The sequence below is a fragment of the Phyllostomus hastatus genome, unplaced genomic scaffold (genome assembly GCF_019186645.2).
Source record: "Phyllostomus hastatus isolate PE091 unplaced genomic scaffold, TTU_PhHast_1.1 phas_scaffold_585, whole genome shotgun sequence".
NCBI lineage: Eukaryota > Metazoa > Chordata > Mammalia > Chiroptera > Phyllostomidae > Phyllostomus > Phyllostomus hastatus.
In genome coordinates, this window is record NW_025334037.1 from 11,527,013 (window position 1) to 11,545,466 (window position 18,454).

General features: G+C 40.6%; 1 protein-coding gene across 4 annotated transcripts in view; it reads left to right on the plus strand.

Annotated features, from left to right (window-relative positions):
* The first annotated feature begins 9,955 nt into the window (after positions 1-9,955).
* The window catches only part of ANO5 (anoctamin 5), a 76,706-nt gene continuing 68,207 nt past the window's right edge, over positions 9,956-18,454 (plus strand). For all 4 annotated transcript variants that reach the window (XM_045825512.1, XM_045825514.1, XM_045825513.1 and 1 more), the window contains exon 1: positions 9,956-10,832. In XM_045825512.1, the coding sequence (XP_045681468.1) occupies positions 9,971-10,832 (862 nt within the window). In that variant the 5' untranslated portion in view covers positions 9,956-9,970. The remainder of the gene's footprint in view (positions 10,833-18,454) is intronic.

Below are 18,454 nucleotides of genomic sequence, written 5' to 3' on the forward strand. Positions count from 1 at the left end.
ATAGTGGCTGTGCCCATCCCTAGACTCTCACTAGGTCCCCCCTGACTGGGCTTCATCATGCTCAGCACCTAACTCCTTTTCTTCCCAGCAGTTCCCGTGTGACCAAGGGTTTTGGTGGGCAGCAAACCTCATCAGTTGCCTATACTTTACTCTTTCCATCACCTTGGCACCTCTTTCAAAAAGAAAAAGAAAAAGAAAAGAAGAGAAGAGAAGAGAAAAAAGAAAAGAAAAGAAAAGAAAAGAAAAGAAAAAAGAAAAAGAGAGAGAGAGGGAAGGAAGGAAGGAAGGAAGGAAGGAAGGAAGGAGAAAGAAAGAAAAGAAAGAAAGAAAGAAAGAAAGTCTTCGTTCCTCTAGTTAAAGCAAAGCCCTATGTATAACAATTTATGTAAAGACAACCCTTGGCCAAAGATGGCATGTCTCCTAACCACACACAGCTTTGTTCCAGGTAACACAATAATTGCATAAGAAAAAATAAATAAAAGTAAAGCAGAGATTTTTGTTGTGGAGCAAGCATGAAGTTGTCACAGACAAACAGACCTTCTCCTGAGGCTGAGGCTGATCCTATTGTGCTGATGAGCCATCAAAGACTTGGAACCTGTATTTCAGCTCTTGCATGGCTTGCTACTTATTTCCAATGCCATAGGGAAGGAAGTTCATGTCCCCATGTCTTGGTGGGATTTTAGTTAATGAGAACTTTAAAAGACAGAGCTGTTGGGATTTGGCTCAATTCAACCACAGGATTTGGGTTGAGAAAGGAAAGAATGAGATTTGGTGGTTGCATCAGCCCTGTAAAAGAAGTCTCAGGGAAAAGTACCAACATCCATTTACATCATCTGTTTGTTTTGTACATGTGGAGGCTAAAAGCAGGCCTAATGCAAAAGGGAAGAGGCCATTTGCAGCTAAGGAAAGAAGCCAAGAATAATAACAGAGGAAATAATGAGTGATCAGGTTTGAGAGATAAGTTCAAGGTTAGAAACAGAGGACAAGAAGGTATGGGAAATTGCGTGAGATGTCACACATATAGGTGACAGTGTATTTGTTGGCTAGGGCTCCTGTAACAAAATATCACTGACTGGGTGGCTTAACAGAAATTTAATTTTTCACAGTTCTGGAGGCTAGAAGTTCAAGATCAAGGTGTCAGCAATTTCAGTTCATTTCAGTTCAGTTTCTCCTGAGGCCTCTCTCCTGGGCTCATAAATGGCCATTTTTTCTCTCTGTCCTCATATGGTCCTCCCTTTGGGTGTGCATGCCACTGGTGTTTCTCTGTGTATCTGAATTTCCTCTTCATATTGGATTAGGAACCACTTAACAACCTCATTTAAACTTAATTTCTTTAAAGGCCCTCTCTCCAAATACAGTCACATCATGACATACTGGAGGATCAACATGAATCTCGGGGCAGAACCAACTTGAATCTGGAAGCAGAAACAACTCAGCCATTAGCAGATATACGGGGTGGAGGAAAGTAGATTTACAGTCATTTATATGGAAAATTATATAATAATAATAATAATAATAATAGAAAAAGAAAAATCCCCAGGTTTTTCTTGGTCACTGTTGCATCTCCAGACCTTTCAACAATGCCTGCCAATGAACACTAAGGATGCTCGGTGATATTTGGTGAATAAATGAATGAATGAGGAGAGAAAAGAGAGAGAAAAAGAGAGAAATGGTAGAATACCCAAGAAAATCACTTACATACTTAAAATAAACTTTTCTAAGTCCTTAGTATATCTCTTCTTTGTTTTAGTAAAGGATCTAATATATCCTATACTGTGCTGTACTCTACTGTACTCTTACAGAATAATATTCTTTGAAATTACTTATTTGTATTTTTTAATGTATCTCATGTAGTAACTGACACATTTCACAAGAGAATATTTAATTCACATCAAGGACACCAGAAAAATGCTTGAGAAGACTTCACAGTTTAAGGGCAGACAGGACAATTAACTGTTCTGGGTTGCAGCAACAGGAGGGACTTAGTGAAAGACTATCAGAGCTCAGAGATTCAACCTTTCACAGGAAGGCCAGGCTTAGGAAAGAGACAGAAATCAAATTCCAAAGGGCCCAGGGACAGGAAGGACAATAACCATCTTATGGCAGGGATGGTAGAGCCAGGACACTGAGCCAATCCAAGTAGGGTCACTGCTATCGCAGCAAGCCTGAGCACGGTCCCTGTTATAGTCCTCCTACCACCAGGGCGAACGAATTAGGATCTTCCTTTTTGTCATTTCAAAGAACTAAACATGAGCATCTGATTGGCAAAGTCTAGGTCATGTGACTGCTCTTTAGCTGTTACTCGATCAGCTGCTGTATTAAGAGGTAAGGGAATACCCTAAATGAGAGACACATTCCAGAAAACTATACTTACCAAGAACACCCAGGCAAGAGCCTACATGGTGAGTAGCTGTGTGTTCTCAGCTGAGGTCAAGATGAGAATGGAGTTGTAAGCACAATGAGAAAGGCTGTGGTCCAGTGTGCCAGGCTCAGAAATTTGAGCTTTATCCAGGAGAAATGTGCATATTATTTTTCTAACCAGGTCATAAGCTCCTTGAAGGTTTAAAGGATAAAGCATGTATCTTTGCATCCCACTCCTACTCCACACTGTCAACTACAGACCTACATAGCAGTGAGCACAGTGCTTTGTACATCACAACTAGTCTTTTTTTTTCAAGTAAAGCAAAATATAGGGGATAACAAGTTAATGTGAATTCATAATAAATGAATAGAGATAAAAAGTCAAGTAGTGGGGCAAACTTATAAAATTAGAAAGAGGACTACTTTTTTTCCCCCGTCCTCTCCTATGTCCGCTTTCAGGACCCAGCATACACATCCTTCCGTTCTTCTCCCAGTCCCTAAAAGATATCCAGGTTAATGGAAGAAATAGCACTTAAATCTGGGATAATTTAAACATAGTTTCTGATCCATGCTCTGCTGCTTACCAGCTATGGGACCATGGGCAAGTCCTTAACCTTTGATGTTCAGTTTCCTCATTCACAAACTGGGACTCAAGGTAACAACCACACTGTTCTGAGAGTTTAACAGAAACACTTCTTTCGCTTATACCTTCCTCTCACAGACGCACCAAATCCTGGTCACCCCCCGCCCCCAAGCACTTCTCCAATACTCCAGGATTCATTTCTCTCCTCCTCTCTTCCCCTTGCCCAGCTTTATGCGCTCACCCACTAAAAGCATCTTAAAGAAGGGAACCTCTGATATAAATAAATGAAACTTTAATGGTGCAATCAGAGGCAGTTAAAGAGTTATCAATGTCAGGGCATCCCCCAGGGGCATTCCATAACAATAATCAGTAATCACTTTGGCCTACAATACATCTGCTAGACTGTAGGTTTTCGGCTGTAATGTATAAAACTCATAAACCAGTAGGATTTAGAACAGCACGGAGAGTAAGAGCATGATCTCTAGAACCTGTCTCCCGGAAAATCCTGGCTCCGCCACTCACCTGCTGTGTGGCCTTAGGCAAGTGACTAAAACCCTCTGCCTTCTGTGCCTCGGTTTTCTCATCTGAAAAAAAAAAAAGAATAATAACATCTATTGTATGAGGTTGTTATAATAATTAAATGGATTAATATATGTCAAGTCCTTAGAACAGTACCAGTGTTAAAACTGAAATCAGTTGATTAACATAATTAAAAGGAAGATCCCTAAATATAAAGAAAATGATACATATTCTGTGGTGTAAACTAGCTTTTATTCAAACAGCTAAACCTATGGTATGAATAGAATTGCAAACTCTGACTCAGAAACAAATGCCTCAGGCTTCCACCAAATGAAGGCAAGGCACACACAGATTTATGAAGTGTGACACATACTAGTCACTCACTCATCCATGAAGAAGAAAAACAGATAACCCAGGCAGACATGGACAATTTTACTCACCCCCTTTACACACACACACACACACACACACACACACACACAATACATGCATGCATGCACATCACAATTCTTTTCTGTCTCCTACACTAACTCCACATCTTGGTGTCTGAAGGACTATTAATTTTTTTATACAAGTTGAGTTTAAAGCCTACACTTAAAAAAAACTATAGTATAGTACAGTAACTATGAACATGAGCTCTGAGCCATACTTAATTTCTTTATCTGTTTTGCAGATAAGCAGATTGAGACAAGGAGATGTTAATATACTTGCACAAGATGATTGGGAGCTACTTTTATCTGTTAACAGACTAGAGACTTAATTCTCAGCTCACCTAATCTCCACAATCACCCTCCAAAATGGGCATAAGATGCATTCCACAACTGAGGAAACAGATCCATCAAGAATTAGAAGCTTGTGCAAGCTACTAAGTTAGTGAGTAACCGAGCTATGATTAAACTTATTCCTCCAGATAAAATGCCAAGGATTTTCCTTGGTTTCTCAACCTTTATTACACTCCAATAGTTAGATGTAACTGTGTAAAATTAATGTGAAATTTACAGGACAAATATGGTCAAATTTGGAAATTTCAAACAGTTCATTGTATACTTCAGGATGTGCTGTGCAGAAATCACCACCACTCCTTATGATCACTCTTGCTTCCCTATGTTTTCTTTTACTTTCTCAAACTCATACATAACTATCCTATAGCTATTGACATTGATTTGAATGGAACATCGCTGGGAAAGATTTTGGAAGAGTATAAGACATGGTCTCTCCTATCAGATGACTGTAATCTGGTTGGCAAGATAAGACAATCCCAAAAGAAGCTATGAGAGGGCAAGACAGTGAAGGAGAGATTCAACTGGACTTCAGTCAATGAATATTCACATGTCAAGCCCTGTGCTTGCTTCTGGCCGATACAGTGATGAGTAAGAAACACGGTATGAGACACAGTTCATGTCCTCATGGAGCAACAAAGGGAGAACAATGAACAAATAGTTAAATGATCACAGCTGTACTGAGTTGGCAAAAAAGTCCCTGTGGTTTTTCTCATAAAACACACATTTTTCATTTTCACCAATAACTTTATTGATTTGGATATTTTGATTATGTTGGTTACCTCCTCTGCAGCATAACATTGACTTTTCTCAATTAATGTCTCTATTTGATCACTATCAACTTCAACTGGGTCTACTGGACCGTGGAGCATAATCCAGTGAGAAACCACCAGCACAAAACTTCACAAACCACTTTTGACACCTTAGTCACAGTCATAGCACCTTCTCCATACACTGCACAATTTTTTTTTCTTTTTTGTGTTTCAGTTGCATTTTTACCTTTCTGGAAATAATTAAAGCATGATATGCTGAAAATGTTGTTTATTCTTCTTCCATCTTCAATATTAAAATGGCTACACAAAACTTCACCAATTTTGATTTCTTTTAGTGCAAGCCGATATGACAGCTGTCACAATACAATCTAATACAAATGTTTCGAATGAAGTTCAAGACACCTAAGTGCTACTAGGGCCATCTTACAGAACAAACTAAACAAACTTTTTGGCCAGCCCAATAAAATATTCTGCATGGCCATCAGTTATTTTCTCTTGTGGCTAAATACCCTACTGCGGCCAGCCTTGTTCGGCAGACCCTGCCCAGGGGCCCATCTGCAGGGTCTCCTGTGACCTCAGTGGAGTGGATGTTGATCAGTTCATTTCTGAAACAGCCTGTTTTTATTTTACAGACTCCCATTTCTTTGTCTTTAAAGATGACTTGTCTGGCAATTCAAGAATAGAGCCATCCCTTAATGTAAAGCAACTATGAAATAAAGCAGTGTGAGCCTTTTTCCCCCCTGAGTGACTGCTTGCAACTACAAATAAGTTTCTAGCTTGGGGGAACTAAAGAAAGAATGTGATTAACAACTTTCTCTTGCAAACATGACATTACAGACCACAGCAGGCTTAGATCTAAGAATGCTCACAGTTTCGGGGGAGTCAAGTATAGTCTTGATGCTTCTTATGCTGCTGGTGGAAACCATGAAGCCACTGGGTGGAGCAGCGAAAAGAGGATTTAATTAGGTGGATAAAACCCCAAATGTTACTACTGAGGCACTGGAAATCCCTAATTGCATTTTCTTTGTACTCATGGTTGAAATTATAACCAAATTAGATACTTTGAAAATAGACTATATTTTTATAAACATTTTATGAAAGGCCTGACCAATTTTAGTGTTCATAATTGTATGCTTTCACTAACTTGAAGCTTCTGTATTTTAATCTTTTGGTTTTGTTTTTAACCCAAGTTTTAAGATCTCCTTTAGAATTTCAGTAGTGGGTATATTTTAGGGAACACAAATAGGCAGAGAGCATATTTGAATCCAAACATTAAATCATCTTTTGACGGGAAACTACTATTTCTCGGAAGGTTTTATTTCATTGCCACAGCCCTAAAACTCATCTGAATGCTACATAATGGAGCTCTTTAATCAATATGTGAGTCCACTGGGACTTAAGAGTTCTTCCCATTGCTTCAGGCAATATTTGTATTGACATTTTTATGCATCATGTACTTGATTTCAAAGTCCAGAAATCTGTGGGTTTGCTTTATGGATTCCCTGAAATATTACAGACTAATAAAAATAAGTTGTCATGAAAATTAAAGGAATGAATATAGTTGGCCATAACAGGCTTCTCTTAAACTCTACCACTTAAAATCAATTCACCAACAATAACAAACTCAATAAAATTAAAATGGCATTCCATGGTTTAATATTTGAAGAAGTAAAAACATAGCTCTTACATCTATTGTACCAAACAACCCTGTGAGGTAGGAATTATTTTCCTTATTTTATAAGTAAGGAAACTGAGGCTCAGAAAGGGTAAGAGTCTCACCAAATACCACAGAGTTAAAAACTAAGAGAGCTCAAATTTTAAATCAATTTCATCATACCCAAAAACAACACACCTATCTAAAAACAATATTGCCTGATGGGAAGGAAGAAAATCCTCCCCCCAGGCAACACTGAATATTGAATAGCCTTCTTTATCAGCTGTTGTAGAAATTAAAGAGGGAGGGGGTAAAATGACAATTGTAGGAAATTACCCATTGTGGCTTCCAGCTACATGAAATCATATTCAGTAACTGATGAGTGAGGCATTTCAAAAGATGAGATAACAGAAAACTGGAAATTTAGATCTATTTATAAAAATATTGAACAAAATCAAAGCTGATTTTGTTTGCATCTTGCAAACCTATATGGTGATTAAGAACATAAACTGAAGAGTCAGGCTCTTCTGAATCCAAGCTCTTGCTCTGTCTTTTAATAGCTATGCAGCCCTGACTGGTGTGACTCAGTGGATTGAGCACTGGACGGTGAGGTAAAGAGTCTCCAGTTCAATTCCCAGTTGGGGCACATGCCTGGGTTTCGGGCCAGGTCCCTGGTAGGGGGCGTGTGAGAGGCAACCACACATTGACGTTGCCCTCTCTTTCTCCTCCCTTCTCTTCTCTCTAAAAATAAATAAAATATTTAGGAAAATATTAATAGTTATGCAATTCTGGGCAGCTAAGCAATATAACCTTAGTTTCCTAAATGATTTTTTCATATACATAACCATGATAAAGTTTAATGTATACATTAAGAACATTAAGAGATTAACAGTAACTAAAAGATAAAACAATTACAATAATATACTGTAATAAAGTTATGTGAATGTGGTCTCTTTCTCAAAATGTTATTTTGGTCATCCTCTACTTGGAGTAAATGGCTTGGTGTCACTTGGGTCAAGGGATCTCTTGCTGAAGTCCCTATAGGCTCAATGCTTCTTAATGCAACACGTTGCCATCAATCAGAACATGTTTTATATTTGTGTCTTCCACTCACAAATGTAATGTCTTTTCCATTTGAACCAAGGCACCCATCATGCACTATGGCCAAAACGTTTGCAGTTTGAGGTGCAGCAGTAAAGCTAGCATTAATTTCTCTTTTCTTCTTCACATTTTCACAGATAAGATGTGTTCTTACCACAGGTCTTAGTTAATCTCAGCATATACTTTTTTTCCTATATTATTGCGTCCAGAGCTTACACCTTTACACTTAAAGGACACATGTTCTGACCTCTCTCTAGCACATTCAACTTGCTAGCACCACTAATCTTGAGCTTTGGGGACATCCTTAAGTAAAATAAGGGTGACTGCAGCCCAGGCCCTGAAAACGTACATAGCTGCTAAGCGAGTAACATGCCACAGTTCACATAACACGAGAGAGTGCAAGGTTTCTTCATGCTACTCAGAACAGCCTGTAATTTAAAACTTAGTAATTGTTTATTTTGGGAAATTTCTGTTTAATATTTTTGAGCTTTGATTGATCGCCAGTAACTGGGGAAAGCAAAACTGCCGATAAGGGGGACTGCGGCACTTAACCGTGTGTTCAATTCCCGTAAGAGAACGTGTATTCATTACTTAGAATACAATTCTCAAAATGTATAATTGAAGACTGTGTCTAAAGAGGCAGGGTGTAGAGATAAAGAACACGAAGAGATCCTAAAATTATAAATGAATAAGCAACATAAAATAGTACAGTGATAAGACTACTGAGAAAATTTCTCAAGATCTCAAGAGTTGTGGATAAGATACAGACCTTCGTCTAAAGCACACAGGGAGCGTTCATCTGATAACATGTCAGCCAATTCAGCATCAAAATATTGCATTTAATTCTGTGCACAATCAAGAGCATTAAATGGCTTCTCACATATGTGACTCAAAATATGGTGCAGAATCAAGAACTAGAAAACCGATAATCATATAAAACCATAAAAATAATTTTGTTGTGTTTATTTTTATTTAATCTACATAAAGCAGAGACTGCACTCATCTGTTGAATCACAATACGCACTGCACCTAGCAGAGTACCCAGGATACAGGAAGAACAGGAAACAAATCATACTGGAAACATTTTATTAGAATCAAATAATGTTTAGTAATCAAGAGGTAAAAACCAAACACTTGCATCATAACTTCAGATTTACTTTAATTACATGTAAGTCCATTGCTTGATTCACCTTTCAAACACAATTCCAAAATGCATCAAGTAAGGAATGCTTGTCCCAAATCATTTGACCGGAACTAATGTATTCCTAGAGGTTTAATAAGAGCACAGACAGGAAAATAGAGGAAAAAACAAAAGGTGATTTCCAGTTCCACAGCTAGCCACGATCTTCACCAAAACACTTATGTCTAGGCCTTTTTCCTCATCTGTAAATGGTAATTCTTAACTCTTAGTTCTAAACAGTCAATAGAAAGGGGGAAAAAACAGAATAGTATAAGAAAAGGCGTATCTTCCTTGGTTATCTCCCTATTCTTAAACCATCCCATCCCTGCCCCAAAGGCAAAGTCACGCAATCCTCAGTACTCTAAAGCCCTTCCAGCTCATACCTCTGCTTTACCCTGAGTGCATCGTCGCTCATGTCTTTTTCACCCATTAGACAATAATTAATCATATCTCCCAATGATCGGGTAGCTGGTAGCTGTTGGGGTCCCAATAACATAGAACGAACTCAAAGGAGCCTGAGAACAGTGGGATCCAATCACGCTGCTTGAGCTGAACGGTTGTCCCAAAGTAATAGGGGTTAGTTTTGAGGCAGGCTATTTTTTAACACATTATGCCAGCACTCTACACTGTACTCAACAACATTCCTAGGAGGCGGGTACTGTTACCGTTCTCGTTTGAAAGATGGGGAAACTGAAGCTGTCAGAAACTTGGTCAACACCACTCAACTTTAGGGGCGGAGGCTGAACTCTAATTCACGACAAAAATGTTTAACCTTTCCCCAACCGTATTCGGCGGAGATCTGGGAGTTTCCCTGTTCGGAAGCAGGACCTGCTAGAAGCAAGTTAATAGTCACGCGCGGGACGCAGGAGGGAGGGGCTGCTAGAATCTTGGAGGGTGCTGGCCTTAAGGGGAAGGGTCCCCTTAAGAAAGGGGGGCTTTTTCTCATCCGACAAAAAATAACTCGCCAACTGGGAGGGGGTTCCCTGTGATTGCCACTGCTGAAGGTGGAAGGACAAGCGAATGGAAGCGAATCAGGACAACTGGCTGGGGAAGCAGATGGCTGGTCGGCGGGGATCCGAGGAGGACTGCTGGGAGAGAAGGGAGACGGCCACTCCAGAGAATCCGGAGTCCTGGACGTGGGCCAACACGGTGGAATGGGACGAACAACGCCTGTTGAGAAGGGAGCTGATGGGCCAAGAGGCGGTGGGCCCCGAGGGAGGACGTGGGGCGGCAGGCACCGACGCGGGAGGGGAAGAGACAAGCCCCGAGGAGGCAGCAGTGACGGAGTCGTGGAGGTCTGACTGCCCGAGCCGGGAGGAGTGGGCCGACCCCCTTCTGGTGCGGCCGCGGGGCGGGGAGATGGAGGCCCCGGGGGGCGGGGGAATGGCGAGTCTTGAGGTCGAGGGGAGGAGAGAAGGGCGGGGAAAGAGGGACGGAGCGGGCGGGAGCGAAGAGGGGCAGCCGGAGAGCGAGAGTGGAGAGGCCCCGGAGAAGTCCGAGGGCGAGGAGAGGAAGCCGGGAGACCGGCAACTCGGCTGGATTTTGGAGAAGTACTGGGAGGGGTCCCAGGAGCGCCGCCGGGAGAGGGTGGCGAAGCGGCCGGCCGAGGGCACCGGGCAGGTCCAGTGGCAGTATCCTTTGGAGAAGAAGCCCAGCTGGCTGGAGATCCCGGAGGCAGCAGAGAAGCAGGAGCGCAAGATCCTCCGAGAGAAGAGGGAGTCCACCGCCTCTTCGGAGCGCGTAGTCCGTCGGCCCACGATCAAGTTCAATCTCAGCCCGAGAGCTGAGCGCCGGTCGCAGGGTTCTGTGGCTTCATTTAGTGTCATTAACGAGCTGGCGAAGATGGGCGATCCGAACGTCCTGGAAATGGTGCAGGAGGAAGGTAGGAGCCGGAGGAGTAGCGCCACTGGAGTGTCGGATTCCGCGCGCGCACCCGGGCACCGCAGGCGCAGGGATTCGGGGGGACGTTGGCGGCCCTGCGGCCTGGAACCGGGGGACGTTCCCTGGGAGGCGTGCCCTGCAGGAGACTGGGACTGCTAGATGAACAGACCCTTCCTGGGTATGTGGGGGTAGGCGCCACTTGAAGTCCTTTGCTGCTGCGGCTAGCCCCTAGCCGCGGTCCTGTGATCCCCTGCGCTTCCGAGACCATCCTCCTTTGCTTCTGGGTACTCGGCGAGCGATGGAAAAATGCTGGGAGGCTATAGGTGAGCGCGCTGGGCGTGTGAGTTTTAAGTATCCAGACACGCGAACAGTCTCCTACTGAGGGCCACAGCTTAGCGTGCACGGCAACCGACCTTCGTTTGAAGCTGGCCCTTAAGTGCTTTTGCCTTGCTTTATTAGACGATTACTGCTAAAGCTTTGAGATCCCGGTTAATTACGGGGCCCTAAGGGTTCAGGTTCTTGTGCACTTGAGAACGAACGTTGCTGTACTATCTGATTTCATTGAATCTTAAGTTGAGGAATATTTGCTCATTATTAAGACCTTTCACAGACCTATTAAGGCCTTTTCTGTGGATTTATTTAGTACACGTCTTTAAAAAAAATGCACCTGTTTTACTTGGGCTGTCTCTAGGACTCAATGACTCTCAGTTCCCTTAATAACACTGTTTCTTAGCTTGTTAAGTATTAGATCAAAACCTGGAAACAATTCTTTTTAACTGACAAAAGTTCTAGGTAGTCTGACTAGTCAGTTTTCAAAGGCACCAAGTAATGTAATACATTATTGCATTCTCCTCCTCCACATTCTTAACAATTTTATTGCTATGATGTACATACTATTAAAGTCAGCCATTTAAAGTGTACAATTCAGTGGTTTTTGGTATATTTGGAGTTATGCAGTCATCACCACATTCTAATTTTAGAACATTTTCATCACCCTAAATAGAAACTTCTTAATAGTCACTTCCCATCCCCCTTTCTCCTAGTCCTACTCCCAGCTGCGGGCAGCCGCTCATTTATTTACTATATAAAATTACCTGTTCTGGACACATACTGTAAACAGAGTCATATAATATATGGTCTTTTGTAACTGGCTGCTTTCTCTTAGCATAATGATTTTGAAGTTCACCCATGTTATAACTTGCATCAGTGCATTATTCCTTTTTAGTGCCAAATAATATTCCATTATATATATACATATTTATGTGTATATATGCATGTATATATACACATATATACATATAAACATGTATATATAATGGAATACTATTCCATTATATATGTATATACACATACACACTCCATACTTTATCCATTCATCAGTTGGTGGACATTTAGGTTGCTTCCACTTTTTTTTCTATCATGCTATGAATATTCATGTACAGGCTTTTGTATGAAATTGTTTCTTGGGTGTATACCTAGGAATGGGATTGCTGGATCAGGTAGTAACTCTAGAGAGAAAATTTTGAGAAACTACCAAACTGTTTTCCAAGTGTCTGCATCATTTTATAGTTCTATAAGAGTTTTAATTTTTCTACATCCTCACTAACATTTTTTGTTATCTGTCTTAGTTATCACCATCAAAGTGGTTATGAAGTGGTATCTCAGTGTGGGTTTTTTGTTAAAGATTTTGCTTATTTATTTTTAGACAAAGGGGAAGGGAGGGAGAAAGAGAGGGAGAGAAACATGAGTGTGTGGTTGCCTCTCACACACCCCCTACTGGGGACCTGGCCTACAACCTAGGCATGTGCCCTGACTGGGAATCCAGCCAGCCACCCTTTGGTTTACAGGCTCGTGTTCAATCCACTGAGCCACACCAGCCAGGGCCTCAATGTGGTTGTGATTTGCATTTGCCCGGTAACTAATATGTCAAATATCTTTTCCAATGCTTGTTAGCCATTCATATGTCTTTGGAGAAATGTCTGTTCAAATCCTTTGCCCATATTAAAAAAAATGAGTTATTTGTCATTTTATTATTGTGTTGTAAAAGTTCTTTATATATTTCATATCTATGATTTGCAAGTATTTTCTCCAATTCTGTGTGAAGCAACTGCCCCATTTTCAAGTAAAAAAAATAAGGATAGAGGGAAAACTATTGAAAACTTTCAGCTTTGACTAATGGCTTTGCTAAATGACACAATTTATTTATTAGGGAAATGATTAGTATTCACTGATGCAAAAGAATGAAATGACTTTTGAATGTATTAGAAGTACTTTTCTATACTTATTTAGTGGTTTTCTTTGCTGAGAATTTTTGTTGTAATTTCAGTAATTTGAAGGCCTTAATAGATATTTTTTAATTTAAAGCACTCGATAGTTCCTTGTTATCAGACCTGCTGAAGTAAAGCCATGGAAAGGCACAGAAATGGATCCTTCACTGAAGGAAGAGTAGAGGAAAAAATGTGAAGTATGTAACTATCTATATATAATGAAACAAGATACCAACATGGCATTGCAGAGGCTGACCGTTATTCTCTTTCAGGTGTCAGGCGTGTGATCTAATTTAGCCTCAGGATAATTTTACTTACTAGAATGTATGCTTAAATCAGTACTACCCCAGCGTATGTTATATCGTAGCTTGAATCCATCCCAGGAAGGTTTTAGAACTTTTCCACAGGAATTTCAAGTTTTTCTTTTCTTGGCAAAGGCCTTTGTAATTTATTTATATTTCCTCTCATTGTGTTTGAAGTTTTGCCTTCAATTTGGGTGGAAGTAGGAGAAAAGGATATTGATGTGGAATACCATATATATTTGGTGGTTGGTTCTGATGACTGCTGCTACCCAGATTCCCGTCAATGTTTTGTTCATAGACCCAGAATCCAGGTATGGCACGGTAGTGTGGATTGGTGAGAGCAGGGCCTGAAGAGCAGGGTGGCCCAGGCAACTCAGACAATACTTATGTTTCTAAATGTTTTTCAATATGTCAGTTATTTTGCCAGGTTGATTTTACTACCCCTTATTAAGACCTTTGTTATTACTAGGGTTGTATGAAAAGTGCATTGCAGTGAGGATGTATTTTTAAAATTTTTTCAAAATTATAGTTTACATTCAATATTATTTTGTATTAGTGTCAGGTGTAGAGCATAGTGTTTAGCTAATCATATACTTTACTAAAGTGTTCCCCCTAATATATTCCTGCATCCACCTGTACCATACATAATTATTACAGTATTATTGACTATATTTTCTTTTTCTTTTTTAATTTCATTTTTATTTTTTTAATTTTTAAAAAACGTTTATTTTGATCATTGTTCAAGTGAAGTTTTTTGTCTTTTACTCCCATCCAAGACCACCCACCCATCCCTCCCTACCTCCCTCCCATTTCCACCCCCCCTAGTTTTTGTCCATGTGTCCTTTATATTTATTCCTGTAAACCCTTTTCCTTTTCCCCTGAAATTCCCTCCCCTCTCCCCTCTGGTATTGACTATGTTTTCTACGTGTACTTTATATCCCCATAACTCTTTCGTGACTCTCAATCTGCGCTTCTCAATCCCTTCACCTTTTTCACCCAGTCTCCTAACCTCCAACCCCGTTGGCAACCGTAAGTCTGTCTCTGTATCCGTGAGTCTCTTTCTGTTTTGTTTGTTCGTTTAGTTTTTCTTTCGATTACACATATAAGTAAAATCATATTATATTTGCCTTTCTCTGTCTGTTTCTCTTAGTATAATGCCCTCTAAGCCCATCCATGCTGTCACAAAGGGTGAGATTTCATTCTTTTTTATGACCGAGTAATGTTCTGTTGTATGTATGTATGTACCACCAATTTTTTATGCAGTCATCTGTTGATGGATACTTGGGCTTCTTCTATATCGTGGCTATTGTAAATAATGCTGCAATGAACACAGGGGTGCATATATTCTTTTGAATTTGTGTTCCAGGTTTCTTAGGATATTTACCCAGAAGTGGGATCACTGGATTATAAGGCAGTTCCATTTTTAATTTTTTTTAGGAAACTTCATACTGTTTTCCACAGTGGCTGCTCCAGTCTGCTCTCTCACCAACAGTGCACAAGGGTTTCCTTTTCTATACATCCTTGCCACACTTGTTGTTTGCTGACTTGTTGATGATAGCCATTCTGACAGGTGTAAGGCGGTACCTCGTTGTGGTTTTAAATTTGCATTTCTCTGATGATAACAGACATTGAGCATCTTTTCAATGTCTGTTGGCCACTCTGTGTTCTCTTTGGAAAAGTGTTTCTTCAGGGCCTTTGCCCATTTTTTAATTGGATTGTTTGATTTTTTTTTTTGATGTTGAATTCTATGAGTTCTTTATAAATTTTGGATGTTAACTTCTTATCAGATGTACCATTGGCAAATATGCTCTCCCATTTGGTGGGTTGTCTTTTCATTTTGTTTGTCGGGCAAAAACTTCTTAGTTTGATGTAGTCACATTTGTTTATTTTTTCTTTTATTTACCTTGTGTAAGGAGATATATCAGAAAAAAATTATTCTACAAGCAGTATTGAGATTTTATTGCCTATGTTTTTTTCTAGGCATTTTATGGTTTCAAGTCTTACATTTAAGCCTAATCCATTTTGAGGTTTTTCCGAAAAAGCTACTAGAACCGATAAGTAAATTCAGTAAAGTAGCAGCATACAAAATAAATAACCAGGAATCAGTTGCATTTTTATACACCAATAAGAACTATCAGAAAGGAAAACTAACGAAACAGTCCCATTTACAATTGCATCAAAAAAAAGAAAAAATATCCTAGGAATAAATTTAATGTAGGAGAATTTGTTTTTAACATGAGCAATTTAGTAAATTTTTGGAAGACTGCTTTTAAATATATAGTTTGTTCCTGGAGTTTAATGACACAGTTATGAAAGCAAAAGTATTGAGACTTCTAATCAAGATGGCGGCATAGGCAGATAGCTCCCTTCTTCACACAACCACATCAAAATCACAACTAAAATATAGAACAGCCATCACTCAGAACTTCCAGAAATCAAGTTGAAGGAAGTCTGACAACTATGGAATAAAAGCAGCCACATCCATCCAGACTGGTAGGAGGGGCACAGAGGCAGAATGGAATGATCCCACACCCACATGTGGCAGATAAAAATTGGGGAGGGATATCTTGGGAGTGATGAATCCTGGCCCCACACCAGGCCCCCCAGCCCAGGATTCAGTGCCAGGGAGATAAGTCCCCACAACTGCTGGCTGCAAAAATCAGCGGGGATTGAGTTGGAAGAAACTTCTGGAGTCCCAGGCAGTTCTAAAGAATCCACATATGGACTCACCTACTCAGACTCACTCCCTCTGAGCTCCAGCACTGGGGTAGCAGCTTGAAAGGTCTCAGTGTCATACAAGGAGAAACTGAAGTGTCTGGCATCAAGGCAAACAGAGGCCATTGTCCCGTTTCTGAACCCTTGCTCCCACAGAGCTGGCAAGCTGGTGCCATATCTGAGACTCTCATCAACCTGGCTAATACTGTTTGATCCACCTTGGAGATCCCCAGAGACTCTGCCCCACCCAACAAAAGGACCTACCCAAGCTGCTATTGCATATGAATGGCTGGTCTTAGATCATGCTACACAACTTCCTAGATTCACAGCTTGGCTTCTCCTGGGAATCTTCAAACCCAGCACAAGTAGCATCCATCTCAGATTGCTTTATAACTCAGGCAGGGTGTCCCTGGGAAAAACATAGGTGATGACTGATCTTGGCCTGCACCATCCTGGAAATCCCAGGGCCAGAATACCGAGTACACCTATAGACCACATTGGAGCACCACCACCCTGCCCCTGCATAGCTGATTCTCCACAGAGAGTGGAGGTTGGTGGTCAGTGGTCACAGCCAATCCTTATAGCTGACTGGGCTGGATAAATTCCTCCAATTGATCTGCTAAGAACAACCAAGTCTCAACTACAAGAGTAGGGTGTACTCAGCCCTCACAAAGGGCCTACCTTGAGTACCCAGCTTGATGAAAGGGGAGGCTGTGCCACTGGACCCTACAGGACATCTACCACATTAGACCATGCTACCAAGACACGGAGTCAAAGCAATTCTACCTAATATATAAGAACAAACACAGGGAGGCTGCTCAAATGAAGAGACAAAGAAACATGGCCCAAATGAAAGAACAGATCAAAACTCCAGATAAAGAGCTAGATAAAATGACAAGCAACCTATCAGTTGCAGAGTTCAAAACACTGGTTATAAGGACACTCAAGGAGCTTAGTGAGGACCTCAACAGCATTAAAAAAAAGATCCAACCAGAAACAAATACACTAATTGAAATAAAGAACAATTTACAAGGAAACAACAGTAGAATGGATGAAGCCGAGAATCAAATCAATGATATGGAACATAAGGAATAAAAAAACAGTCAATCAGAACAAGAAGAAGAAAAAAGAATCCAAAAAATGAGGATAGTATAAGCAGCTCCTGGGACAACTTCAAGAAGTCCTACATTTGCATCATAGGAGTACCAGAAGGAGAAGAGCAAGAGCAAAAAATTGGAAATCTGTTTGAGAAAATAATGAAAGAAAACTTCCCTAATTTGGTGAAGGAAATAGGCATGCTGTGGCAGGAAAAGAAAAACCCCCATCCAAAAGTTTCTATGATCTGTGTAGCTTCTTTGATAAGCAATGCTCTTTGTAAGCTGACCAGCAGTTGTCACCAAGGTAACAGTTATCTCAAGGTCGTACACTAACTCCCATGATAAGCTCCTGTGCTCAGTAGCTTCTGCAAATTTCCTTTGTCTCCCATATAAGGTAGCTGGACCTAACTTCCGCATTTAGCTTCTGTAACCTTGCTTCGCCATGTGGGCAGGAAGCCCAGGACTATTTAAACCCTGGGAAAGTAAAGATCGGGGCTCAGGATTTGGGGAAACTAACCCCCTCCTTGAGCCCGCGCGCATAATAAAGTTTGTGCTTCGTTATCTCCCCGAGTGTGGGTGGATTTTCGCCAACAATGCAAGTTCAGGAAGCACAGAGAGTCCCAATCAAGATGGATGCAAAGAGGTCCACTCCAAGACAACACATAATTAAAATGCTGGAGGCTAATGATAATGAGAGAATCTAAAAGCAGCAAGAGAAAAGAAGTTAGTTACCTACAGGAGAGTCCCCATAAGACTGTCAACTGATTTCTCAAAAGAAACTTTGCAGCCTAGATGGGATTGGCAAGAAAAATATTCAAAAATGTGAAAAGCAGGGACCTACAGCCAAGATTGTTCTACCCAGCAAAGTTTTCATTTAAAATCTAAGGGCAGATAAAGAGCTTCCCAGAAATGAAAAAAACTGAAGTTATTTATCATCACCAAGCCATTATTATATGAAATGTTAAAGGGCTTATTTAAGAAAAACAAGAAGATAACAACTGTGAACAATAAAATGGCAATAAATATATATATATATCCGTCAACAATTGAAACTAAAAAACTAAGCAAACAAGATGAACAGAGACAGAATCATGGATACAGAGCGTTTTGATGGTTGCAAGATGGGAGGGGGGTGTGGGGGAATGGGTAAAGAGGTGAAGGGATTAAGAAGTACAAATAGGTAGTTACATAATAGCCATGGGGGTGTAAAGTACAGTATAGGAAATAGAGTAGCCAAAGAAC